Raw genomic sequence first — 13,238 nt, 5'->3', positions numbered from 1 at the left:
TATTAGTCTTTACAAAAAATTAGTCCTTCCGGAATGCAAAAAACGGCACCGTAGGAGCTCTCTGCACCCCATTTTCATCCCCACGGGCATATAGATACTCCCAGATTGGAGAGTATCTGTATGGCCGTATGGGTAGACCTCCCCCGCATCTATATAATACTCCGTAGCCTTTTGTGAAGGGTTCAATGTATCTAGCTAGTAATTACATGATTAGTATAATTAATCTTAATCTAATCACTTCCAACTTCTCTCTTAGTTGTCGTAATCGAATCCAATCCCCCGTATATTTCTACTTGTTACAAAATCTTATGATATCAATAATTTCAATTAAGTGACATTGACAAAATAACTAGTGCCTTCGATCGAGTCAAATAACAAGAAATTGTTTTGTTAATTTATTTAAATTGTTGTTATGTAAAGTCTAAAGAGGTGTTTTTTTTTGTTTTTTTTGTTTTTCGCGGGCTAAAGAGGTTCAAATAATACAGTTCAAAGCACTAATAAACTAATGGCTGACAATTAGGGCAAAATGTCAAAGTGCAATCTCTTGAAGTTTTTTCCTATTCTTAATTTCATCATGGTAATGGGTAACTTGTTCAATTTAGTCGAGGGTAGTTTTTCATGCTTCTCTATTTTTATCTACACTCTATTTTTTTGTCATTGACGTTGATTTATAATATTATTCTATTATTTTTAATTTTTGATACATAGATGGGCAATGTTTTTAATATACTAAAGAATGCAAAATCGAAACAGAAAAAGTGCAAAATTAATTTCCTTTATTTTTCGCAATGTGCACTTAGAATTGTTAACCTTTATAAAATCGAAAAGGAAGGAGAAGAATAGAGAAAACCTTTTCATGAAGACCATAATGAACATATATATTTGGGCATGTGCGAATGAAATATTTTTGTTATGTTCGGATCTTAGATTTTTTTAAAGGAAGTTAAATTACGTTTGCGTAATTACTTTTCTTGGGTAATGAAACAACTAAGGTAGATTTTCCAACATCCTTGGTGTATTAACATTCGAGTATCCAAATAAATAGACCGACACATACGTACATATACATGTTACGTAGACAAGTTTCGATCTTTCGATTGAGCAAACACTTGTGCAGGGAAAAGAATATGTTTTTCGACATGTGTATGAGATTTTGTTATATTCAGTTAGCTTGAATGGGAAGATTGAATAACATGAATATTGTTTACTCTTTTTTTTGTTTTTCCCATGGAAGAAGGGATGATTTTATTAAGATAAAGAGCGGTCCGAGGATCGAATATCATCACGGGCAAGACTAGCGAGATATTGAGAGACAGGACCCCCCCAACACTCCAGTCTAGCACCTAATAGCAAACGTTTAGCCAATGAATAGACTACCCTATTACAAGAACAATAAACATGAGTAAAGGAAAAAGATGAAAATAAAGGAAAAAGTTCTACACAATCAACAAGAATAGAGTTACAATCCGAGAGAGACTTTCCATCTTGAATCAAAGCTGAACTACCTGCAACGAGTCACCTTCAACAATAATTTCAGAAAATCCTCTAATAGCCGCAGTGACAAGGGCTTCACGAAATTCCAAAGCTTCAGTAGAACATGGCAATAAAAAACCAGCAAAATGAATCGAAATATTGTCTACTCTAACATATGTGATTCTCGTGATATTTGTAAAACATCTTCTTTCATACTAATTAGTTCAAATGTTTGATGCTTTGAAGATTAAGTGTCTAGTCAAATCCGATCCCCATATATTTTCTCTTCCTATAAAATTGTTACGACTTCAATATTGTCATTAAATTAATTGACGTTGACCTAATAACTTTAACAAGTCTTTTAATACAATGGCGTGTACGGCAATTTGCAAATTACATGATTAAGGTAAATATTATTTCCATTTTTTTTATAGTAAAAATGATTGAAGATTGCAAAATATTTATTCATTAACTATTGCTTAGAAGTCAAATACTAAGATTTTTGTTTTGTCCTTAAATGATTGTTATTCGAATTTCATTTGTCTAATATTCACTCATCAAGCAAAGTCAAAAGAGTTAATCATATAAAATACAGTTATAAGCACTAATAATTAATGGCTGACAACGGCAAAATGTCAATCTCTCCTCTTGAAGTTTTTCCCATACTTAATTCGGTAACTTAATTTAATTAAATTTTAATCTATTGTATTGGGAAAAAAAGAAAAATCCGAAGATTAAGAAATGTACACGGTTACACGGAAATATGAAAAATTCTAGAACTACAAACACATACTCACATATTGTGTGGTGCTCACATAACATGTCAATGCGTTTGTGCAAGTGTTTTTATGTGTTGGTGGTTGTAACATTTTTGAGAGATTTTGTGGGTAACCATAATTTTCTTTTTAACTAGCGTCGCTCCCGTTCGATGCACGGGATAAACAACAAATTTTGTATGAGCTCGATATTTTGTAGCGAAGCCACACAAATATTTTGTCCCCTGCATCGAACGGGAACGACGCTAGTTGATAGAAAAAGAACCCGGGGTGCGTGCGCCTTCCATGCTCAACAATGGACGACTGATCAAATTGCAAGAAATATTAAATCAAATTAAATTACTTCAAAAAAATTAAATCAAATTAATTTGTAACAAAAAAATCAAATATTGTACCCGTTCAATGCATGGTATAAAAAATTAACATTAGTTTTTTATAATCTAATATTTTTTTTGTCTCATGTTCGATGCACGCTAACATTAGTCTCATTTTGTACATTAAAAGACATATGTGTAGTGTAAAATGAATTTGGAGTTCCACGTGATAGTATCTCTGCTGGGGCATAGAATAATTTTTCCTAACCTTCTCCAACAACACCACAACCCACAACCACAACCCCCCCCCCCCCCCCGGGCTCTCTTCCCCTCTCCCCACTCCTACGTTTTTCTCTTCTTTTAAAAAAAAAAATAATAATAATTCTAAATTCTAGAAATTTAGGATTGAGGGTTGGGAGCTTTTTGACTTCCAACTACATTTCTATAGGATATTGATAGATAGATAGATAGGATATTGATAGATAGATAAATAGATTATGCCAAATTTCTTTCTGTACATTGAGAGGTTATGGTGGGGTCACCCTATATTTTTTATATTTCTTGTTCGGATTTTTTTTTCCGTCTTTTTTGATTTCTGTTGAATTCATGTTATATTTTTTATATTAATCATCTATCTCGACGTGACAAATTTAAAAAGTAAAAAATTATAACCAAAATAAAAAAAAGTTCACTAAAGACAAAAAACTACAAACGGTTGGGGTTTTTTCTTTCTTTTCTACAATGTTGTCTTATTATAACTTTTTTCAAGTTCGGTTCCTCATATTTTTCCGATTTATCTATTCGAGACGAATGAATAATTCAAAACAGTTTGACCAAAAACTAAACAAAGATTACCGATAAAAAAATTTAGTAAAAAAAATGCTGAATAGAACTGGAGTATCTCTTTGCCAAAAGCAGACAGTAATGGCAACTCAGATTTGGAGATAATCTTATGATGCATATCATGCATCTTGGATTCTTGATTATGGAATAGGACAATATTGATGGGAGCACACATTGAATGGACATGGGAGCAAATCTTGAAAGGGAATCAAATGAAATTGCCATCGCTTTACCCACCCACCTGCTCAAGATACGGTAATCGCACAAGATTTTTCCACAAGGGCAAAAGGGCCCACTGCTGACATCACATGTATCTACAACCACACACATTCAAAACAAAAAGTTTAGGTACACAAAGATTCTACCGCTTATTTTTAGGGAGTCGAATTAAAGTTGAAACAAAATTTCAAATGGATTAGTCTTAAATGAGTCATCACCTGAAAAGTTTGGTTTGAACCTCATATGACGGAGCAAAACTCTAATGTCCCACTTCTTGATCATTAGGCCAAGCTTTGGAAGTTTTTTTTAGAGCAATATTATGGATACATGTTCGGATACGAATGTATTATGACTTATTCGATACACCCAATATGTTGCACATGAATTCATACGCATCGAATAGACACGTATTTAAATACAAATTCAAAGATAGATGCATTCAAACTTGTTCGATACACGTACACGTGGACTCAATTAGATGCACATGCACATGAAGTCACACACATCAACTATTGTAAAACACATCTATATTCGAATCTGTGTTGAAACATACTTATCAATATAATTTTTCTCTCTCATATTTTCTCTCTCTTGCCAAAAAAATCCGAACCTCTAAAATTAAACACAATAATTAATACCCCCATGTTGTTTTCTTTGTAGATTTGGATACTTTATTAATTGATTCTCTCTATGTTTCTTTGTCGCTTTCCCTTCGCATTCCTTGTCACGTAATTAAAAAATCAACTTTGGAAAATTCGGGGAGATCTTTGAAATATGGGTGAAATCTGGCCAGATCGTGCTTTATGGGTTGTGGATTTTGGTGACTCTTCACTTCAATACAAAACTACATCGTCTCCTCTATCTCCCTCCTCATAGAAACCTCAAACCAAAGCAAGTTCTATAGAAGAAAGCAGGGAAAAGAAATCCACAAGGATTCCACTTTTTTTTCCTGTAATTTCCCCACTGCTTCTCTTAGTTTCTGTTGAGATTTCGAGATTACCGAACCGAGCCAGAGCGTGTCCCCCGATCAATTGGGGTCGGCTAGATTTTGAGATTGAATTGGGAATTGGAGAAATGGGTTTGGCCATAGAGTCACGGTTCCATGTCTTGGCTGTTGATGATAGCATCATAGACAGAAAACTTATCGAGAGGCTCCTCAAGACCTCATCGTATCAAGGTATTTTCTTCGCTACCAAACAGAAAGAATGAGAAACAGATGAAAGCTTCCCTTTCTTTCTCTTCCTATCGTATTTTCTCGGCTACCAAACAGAAAACTAATTGGGTGTTCTTTGTTTTTTTTTTCCCATTGATTGGCAGTAACTACAGTGGATTCTGGCACCAAGGCTTTAGAATTTCTGGGTTTGGATGGAGATGATCTGAGGAACCCAAATCAACCTTCTGTTTGCCCAAACATCCAGCAGGTACGGTGTTTTTTCTACCTTTTGTCTATCAAGAGTTTCGGAACACAACTTCTGGACACAATTGTGTACGAGCCCTCGTGCATTGAACTGCTCTAGATGCAGTTGTGTCCGAAGTTGCCTTTTTTTTCTATCATTGCTCTTTTTTTTTTCCTCTGTTATCGAAGTTTGATTATTTTCTTTAGATTTCTTGAAAATTCAAGTGATTTTCTATCTGGGTTTTTCTAAATCTAAATGGTGTTGTTTGAATTGGTGGATTTTACAGGAAATGGAGGTGAATCTGATTATTACAGATTACTGTATGCCTGGGATGACAGGCTATGATTTGCTCAAGAAAATTAAGGTGCGTTTAGTTTTTTATTAGTAATCCCTCTAAACTCGTATCGTGTTTGAAAGTCGTGTTAATTTCTTTTTGTGTGGCTAATAAAGATGTTTTCAATTGTTTCTGTGCCAATTAAAAGCTAATCGTTGTCCTTAAGCTCCGATTTGTCTAAAAGTATAATCTGGATTATTGACTTATTCAGCCAATAAGCCGAATTAAATAAGTAAACTCATTCTTCCCATATCCAAGTTCAATTGATAAGCCAATTTGACAGAATTATTAATCTTTAATAATTAAAAAATGTAGGATTATTTTTTTAGCCAAACCAGGACTAAATCGCTGCAATAAAAGGTCAAAACATTATTCTTCCTCTGCCTTACGTAACTTCCCTCTTTTCAGAGAATTAAAGGTGATGTATTGCGAGAGAATGATCTGTTTCGTAAAATGAAAAATTACCTAAACATAAGAATCTTAGTAGAACGGGGCTTGAAAATATTTCCACCTACTTTGTACCCAAGCAACAAAATCAAGTTATCAAAGGAGTGTCTCTATCTCAATTGGTGAATTGAACGTTAGAGATACATTTTCACAAGAGATTTCTTTCTTATGACCAGACCTTAAGAGGTTTTTAAGTTTTAAACTCAAAAGGTCTAGATTTATAGCTCGTACCTGTTGCCGCTTGAGCTTCCCCTTGGGCTTTGTTACCATTAAATTGATAGACCGTGGAGTGCTTTAAGTGAATGTTTTGGTCTCCTCTGTTTTTCCCATTGTAGCAAACAGATTTGACAAAGTATTAAAGAGAAGAATACACATCTATTTTTGCAGGAATCGACATCTCTGAGAAATATACCAGTGGTTATAATGTCATCTGAGAATGTTCCTTCAAGAATAAGCAGGTAAATAACGACTTCCATGTTCGTATTAGAGTATTATACTTACAAAAAGTCTCATCCATAGAATTAAATTGGGTAATTGGTAGTTATGCTCGTATTTGAGAGACAACCGATCCCGGTAACATGTCAAGAATTTGGTGTAGAAATTTTTTTCACGAGAAAATTTTAGCGAAGTGAAGGAAAATGATCCATCTTTTTTCCTTATGTGTCCAGTTGATAAAAAAAGTTGGCTAGAAAAGCAAAATAAAAAGTTTAGGACGAAGTACGGATGACCTCTGTGTGATTTGGTCATTTGACAGAACCGTCCTGTGTTTTTCTAATGACTAGTTCACCTCCTTATGGTTTTGAACTAAAGTGCTACCATTAAATTTTCCTTCTAAACTAACGGAAGGTGTAAAACACACGCCTATTTTGAGAGTGGGAGTGAAAAAAATTAAAATAAAGGTATATTTTTTGGTGTAAGATGACTATTCTACCCTTCTCTAGTATCTTCATTCTTCCCCAACAATATCCTCCCAAACAACAGAACCCTCTCTGCCAGACTCCACCATGGTCCAGAATAGATCCAGAAATCACCACTCATTGTCCATCTCCTCTGCATCCCGTCGACTCCTTTTTGCTTCTTCAAACCGAATGTGCAGAAAATGAAATCAATCAAAAGAGTGAACAAATGGATCAAAACTAGTGCAGAAGTCGATCCCCAAAACAATTCTTGAAATGGAAGAACCTGTTCTTGAAGAGAAGGTTGGGTTTTGAGATCTGGTATAAATAAACATTGACGCCGCTACTGGACTCTCTCTCTCTCTCTCTCTACTTTCAAGTCTTTTTTTTTCAACTACATACTTTCACATTTAATTTCTAAAATTGTGAAAATTAAAACAGGAAACAATTAGCCCACATTATTGAAAAAAGTAATACATTTTTTTTTGACAATTTACGTTTTCTAAGCAAGAAGGAGAGAGAGAGAGAGAGAGAGAGAGAGAGAGAGAGAGAGAGAGAGAGAGAGAGAGAGAGAGAGAGAGAGAGAGAGAGAGAGAAGAGAAGACATAGATGTAGATGTAATTTATCCTAAAACAAAGTACAGGGGTATCATAGTCATTTAATATTTTCTGTTAACGGAGTAAGAGATGCACTTTACTCCAAAATCATAGGGAGGTGATTTGGTCATTATTAAAACTCATGGAGGGCCATCTGTCAAACGGCCAAACCATAGGGAGCTAATCTGTACTTTGCCCAAAAGTTTATTAATACATGGAACTAATAGAAAATCTTGTACTTCTAACATGATATCTTCAAAGAAGACAAACTACGGTGCGGAAGTTAAAAACGTGCTTCCCACAACTTTTTTAGTTATCAGCACAAAACATATAGGAAAGATATTCATTTTCATAATCTTATTTTCTTTTCTAGCAATTGAACGGGACCAAAGTTTCGATAAATTTGATCCGATTCTTATATTTCCCTTTGTGCACATAATTTTCATATGCATATGGATTCATGCATACCTGGAAATTTATTTTCTCTTTTAAATCATAGTTGAGGTGAATTGAACTAATGGTTAGTTTTTATTATTATCTACAGATGCTTAGAAGAAGGAGCGGAAGAATTTTTTCTCAAACCAGTGAGATTAGCAGATGTTAATAAGCTTAAACCCCATTTGATGAAAACCAAACATAAGAATCAGCAAAAGCAAGAAAATCAAGAAGCAACAGAAGCACCAGAGGTTCAGCAACAATCCTACAATAACAAAAGAAAGGTTAGGGAAGATGGGCTCTCGCAAGATAGAACGAGGCCCAGATACACTGGGCTCACTGTGGTCTGAGTCGCCTGACTAATCCTGGCAAGTTTATTTTTTATTTTAATTTTGTTTCCTTTTTCTTTTTTTGGCCCTTAAATTTGAAAGGCGAAATTCTCGTAGCCCTCTTCGTTTTCTTTTCAGTTAAATGTTTTCTTGTGGTAGTTGTGTTTTGTAAAACAAGATCAAGAAGAATGTACAGAGCAAAAATGGGATCCAGTCATTGTGATGTGATTGTACACATTATACATAGTGAAATTGAATTCCATTTGGTTTCCTAAATGTTTTGAACAGAATAAATACGAAATGGCTACTGATTTCATGTCTTGATTTAGGTAAAAATCATTATGGGTCTCATTTTACACTACATTACATGAGAACCGCATGAGATTTTACACATTATACGTGCATCACGTTGGTGATGGCTATCTTCATGCGTATCATTGCTGTCCATTGCCATTCCCGCTATGCGTACGCTCTATAACAGGACTAAATCTGCTCGACAAGAGCCCGATTGAGGGTCCCCTTACAAGACAGGATTGTGTCTTGAAAGTTAAGAGACTTGTGCGATGAGAGTCTCTGGGTTCGAGAGGAGTTCATTACATATCCCTTCTGACATTAGAAAGTTAATTTTGAGCCACCTGGCTCTGATCGAGTTACAGCAATGATCCCGATGGAGTTTGAGGGAACTTCCCCTTTGGGTCGTTTTTCTAGCAAGGAGGCTTATCTCATGAATTGTATTGATGGGGCAAGCGTTCCTCCTTTTGAGAACTGGAGTTGGATTTGGAAAATTCCTGCAAATCCCCGCATTGTTCATTTTATGTGGCTCGTTGCCCATGGTCGCGCGGCTAGCCACCAAGGATATATAACTTGTTCACTCAGAATATCACTCCAACCCTTTCTGTATGCATTGTCCCAACACGATTGAGGACACTATTCACGTCTTTAGAGGCTGCCCCGCAGCTAGAGATATGTGGATTAACCTACTCAATAGCTCTAACTCCTCTTTCTTTGATCACACCATTCCTGTTTCGAATTGGCTCAAGTCGCCTTGCAATTCCGGTATCCTCCACGATTCTGGTATTCCTTGATCCCTTATTTTTCCTCCTGGGTGTTGGTGTAATTGGATCGACCACAATAGACATCACTTCCAAGCAAACGTACCTGTCCCCAAACCCCCCCGGATACTACATTGTTTACTCCTCAAGATGTCCTGGCCCGGGCAACCAAATGGTTCCATACTTTTTTTTTAAATTTTAATATGATTCCAAACTGTTTACAATACAAAGAACTCTAAAAGGACTTTACAGAGAGCTAGGGTTCGGTTGGTTTCCGCCCCGAATCGGATGATCAAAACTCAACACAGACGGTGCTGTTGCTGGTAATGGTACAGCAGCCGCTGGTAGTCTCTTTAGAGATCATTTCGGCAATTCCATGATGGGTTTTCCACATAACATGGGTTCTTGTTTGGTGTTGGCAGCTGAGTTGTTGGGTTTGGGAGATGGGCTATCTATTGCCCTCAATCAAAACTGGTCTTCTATTGGAGCAAAATTTATTTGCGGACCATTCTGCAAAGAAGGTTTTACGGAGGTCAATCGCGCACATCCAAAGTGTTTTTGGACGGTCTAGATTGAAAATCAATTATGAACGGTCACAATTAATCTCAATCATTGATTGCGCGAATGGATGGCTGAAATTGCGCCGCTCTCCGTGAATTAGTTTATCACCTTCTATTGAAGTTAGGTTGGATAACCGATCATTGATGAATTTAATAGAGGATCACGGCACCTCTTATTCGCATCCTTTGTACAATTTAATCTGTGAATGCAGGTGTATCCTAGAGAAGTTTTTTCGTCGGTGGGAATGAAGCATGAATTCCGAGAGGCGAACAAATGCGCGAATTACAAGAAAACTTCTTTTTTATCTGTCAATTACAAGAAAACTTTGTTGGGGTTTTATTGTTATTTCGTAATTTAATTTTGCATCTTTTCAAAAATAAAAAAATTAGCACTATGGATTGCATTTGATAGTAATCTACCCTGCAAGAGCATCCACAGTAGAATAACCAAAATTATAGGATTGCTAAAATTAGCAATATTTTCTCAAAAAATTGCTCACAGTGGTATAAACGAACTTAACAATCTCTTAGCAACTCATGAAATTTTGGCCTTTGAATAATTAAAACTAACAACTTTTTGCAAATAATCAAATTTAGTGATTCCCATATTTTCTCAATCAAGTAAATCCATCATTAACAAAAATCTTCTTTCCCTTCCATTTCTCTCTCTCTCATATTTTTAAAAGAAGTTTTTTTTTTGCAAAAGTAGTAAAACCCGTTTTACAAAAATTATTTTTTATTAAATTTTTTTTTAAAACTGTATTTTTTTTTTCAAAAAACTGTTTTTTTGAAACTTTTTCCGAAAAGTATTTTTTTCAAAATAAAAGTTTTCAAAAAATTATTTTCTATTTCTAATAACCTTTCTTATTAGTTTGAAAACTATTTAAAAAAATATTTATATGGTGTGACAATTTTTAAATTTTTATAGGTTGAAAAAGTGATGTGACAAGTTTTGATTATTCAATTTAGATTATGCCATTATGGGCATTTGCATTGTTAACCTTAACAACCTCTTAAATTGATAACTAAAAGATGATGTGACAATTTTTGATTATTTACTTTTGATTATTCTACTGTGAATGCTATAAAGAGCTGACATAGAGTGGATTTCTTTCTCCTTTTGTGGAGTACTTTTTTCCCTTTTTTTTGAACGGCGTGCAATACTTTTTCCTAATGGGGCATGCCTGGCAGCCCGGCCATATTTGCAAATTGTATTTCTTTTTCTCTTATGGGGCATGTCCATACTTCTTTTGCCCATATTGGCAAGTTGTATTTCTTTTTTCCTAATTGGGCATGTCCATACTTCTTTTGTAACTTCTTTTGTTAGATCTTCTTCTTTTTTCCTAATGGGGCATGTCCATACTTCTTTTGTAACTTCTTTTGTTAGATCTTCTTCTTTCTTTCTTTTTTGGGTGTACACATAGAAAGATACTCCTTCCGTTCCTTTTTTTTGTGTCCAGTATTTCATTTTGGGCTGTCCCTTAATAAGTGTCTATTTTGTAAAGTTATGAGGTAAAAGTTGTGCATTGTCTATTTTGTCCCTAAAAGTAGATTTTATTTTGAAAAGTTAGTGAATAAAAGTGTAATGATGATGGGTAAGTAGGGAAAGTGGAGGAAAAAGTTGATGTGAAAGGTGTAATGATGATGTCTTTTTAATAAGTTGGAGTTACGAAGCAGGACACTTAAAAAGGGACGGAGGGAGTATGATTTTGGCACTTCACTTTTTTTAGCCAATAGTACTCCACTTTTTTATTTGAAATCTCGCATGATTAAGGCAAAAATTGGAGTACTAGTGCCTAAAACTGGAGTGCCAAAATCAATTTTCTCTCTCTCTATATGGAAATGATATTGCCAAGGCTAATTTAAAGGCATAAGTGGTTCACACAATAAAACATTGATGTAGGAAAATCGAGCTGTACGACAATCTAACAAATGTTGGTTGATCCACTTTTCACTTTTGGTTGTGCCATGAAATATAAAACCAAATCTCTATACCCCTAACGGAGCTCTATTTCTTCTTAGGACATTCGGAACATGTATTCTCCTTTCAAGAATGCGCATAGGGCGATGGACATAGGAGAAATTTTGGATGTTAAATTTAGCGGGGGGAGGAACTTTAATTTGAAAATTTTTGTTGAAATGGAGAAGGCCACAAAAGCGGAAAGGATCAATGCTCTTGATGATCTGGAGGAAGATAATCTTTCGGAGGGGTTTGATGATGATCTTGAGGAAGGAGCCTCCCTTTCTCTTGAATTTAAATTCAGGCCGGGGTATGGCGGTGTTTTGGTTGGTTTTTTTTTTTTGCATCTTTTTTTTCCTTTGTATCTTTTTTTTCCTTTGTTTTCTTTGGGCTTTAGGTTGCTTTGTGTGTACGTTGTAGAGTTTTTTAGCGGATGTGAGGCTTTCATTTGCTTGTGATGTTTCCGTTGGCTTCTTGCCATCCTTTCTGATTTGGTTCTCGGGTTGCTCTATTGTCAATGTGCCCGATATACGTTTAATCTTTGTAGCTCTTCTCAAAGATTAATATTTTTTTTTTCTGATAAATAATCCGGAGCAAACATACATTTGACTCACTTGCTAGTGTAGATTTGTAGTATTTTCTAATGCCGCCCCAACACGTGTTTTTAACCCGTATAATTTTTTGGTGGTCTGATTACTATTAGTGTAGATTTATTTCCTCCGGTATTAATTGGAATTCCCACGAGTGGATTGTGACCTCACACTTTAGAAAGTACAATTAATGGATTCCAAACATCTATATATAGTGAGCTATAAATTATCTATTGAACTTTGAATTTAAGTTATTGCACCAAGCACTACTTCTAATTGGATAAATGAATTTTTTATTTGTTACTTTTCAATTTTCACAACACAATCTCAATACCAAAAATTTCTTTTGCACACACAGACACACACTCTATAAATAGGGCGTTCCCCATGCATTTCAAGACACAACAACACAAACCAAATAATACCACAAAATCAGGAAAACAACAAACATGGTTGCAGCTAATTGTCCTTTCCAACTACCTCCTCCTCCTCCTCCTCGTCATCGTTGTCGCCACTGCCTCTGTAGCCCAAGCTACCATCACCATTTTTGGTGTACAGTGCAGCGGGCTCATCGTAGATGGCGTCTTTGCCCTTCCGGCCAACCCAACCGTAGGAGTTCCCTTAGTCGACATAAGCTTATCATGCGACGGAGGGGCAACCACCATCGGTACTCGAGCTTTAACCGGCCCCACAGGAGCCTTTAGGGTGGGTACCACCACCGGAAACGGCGCTCTCTTTGAAGAATCGAAATGTGCCGTTTACGCGTCGATGCCTGGTCCCGCTTCAGTGGATCTTGCAGAAAATTTTACTGCCGTAATATTCGGCCCTAAACTTCGCGTTTGGGAGGGAGAGAATGTTGAAGTTGTGAATGGTCAGATCCAGGTTAGTGAAGAAGCTGGTAGTTAGATTGCGGCATTCAAGGTTGCTGGACCTTTTGTACTAGTGGGTTGATGTATGAATGACTCTTAAGATCCGTGTGGATTCGGGTTGATGTACGTTTGATTATTATCAAACTTC

The 13,238-nt window shown here is 35.7% G+C and overlaps 1 protein-coding gene across 1 annotated transcript; it reads left to right on the top strand.

Moving 5' to 3' along the window:
- Window positions 1-4,258: 4,258 nt before the first annotated feature.
- Window positions 4,259-8,335, top strand: LOC131319467 (two-component response regulator ARR9-like). The gene is made up of 5 exons (XM_058349712.1): window positions 4,259-4,802; window positions 4,943-5,046; window positions 5,309-5,386; window positions 6,191-6,261; window positions 7,840-8,335. The coding sequence occupies exons 1-5, from the start codon at window positions 4,700-4,702 to the stop codon at window positions 8,078-8,080; spliced, it is 597 nt and encodes a 198-aa protein (XP_058205695.1). The 5' UTR covers window positions 4,259-4,699; the 3' UTR covers window positions 8,081-8,335.
- Window positions 8,336-13,238: the final 4,903 nt, after the last annotated feature.

This window comes from Rhododendron vialii, chromosome 3a (assembly GCF_030253575.1).
Source record: "Rhododendron vialii isolate Sample 1 chromosome 3a, ASM3025357v1".
NCBI classification, from domain to species: domain Eukaryota; kingdom Viridiplantae; phylum Streptophyta; class Magnoliopsida; order Ericales; family Ericaceae; genus Rhododendron; species Rhododendron vialii.
The sequence above is the reverse complement of the archived record's forward strand: the minus strand, read 5'-3'. Positions and strand labels throughout refer to the sequence as shown.

Coding starts and splice junctions, on each gene's coding strand:
- LOC131319467 (XM_058349712.1), top strand. CDS start 4,700: ATGGGTTTGGCCATAGAGTCACGGTTCCATGTCTTGGCTGTTGATGAT. Junction 5,047..5,308: donor TTTGCCCAAACATCCAGCAG/GTACGGTGTTTT, acceptor TGGATTTTACAG/GAAATGGAGGTGAATCTGAT. Junction 5,387..6,190: donor ATTTGCTCAAGAAAATTAAG/GTGCGTTTAGTT, acceptor CTATTTTTGCAG/GAATCGACATCTCTGAGAAA.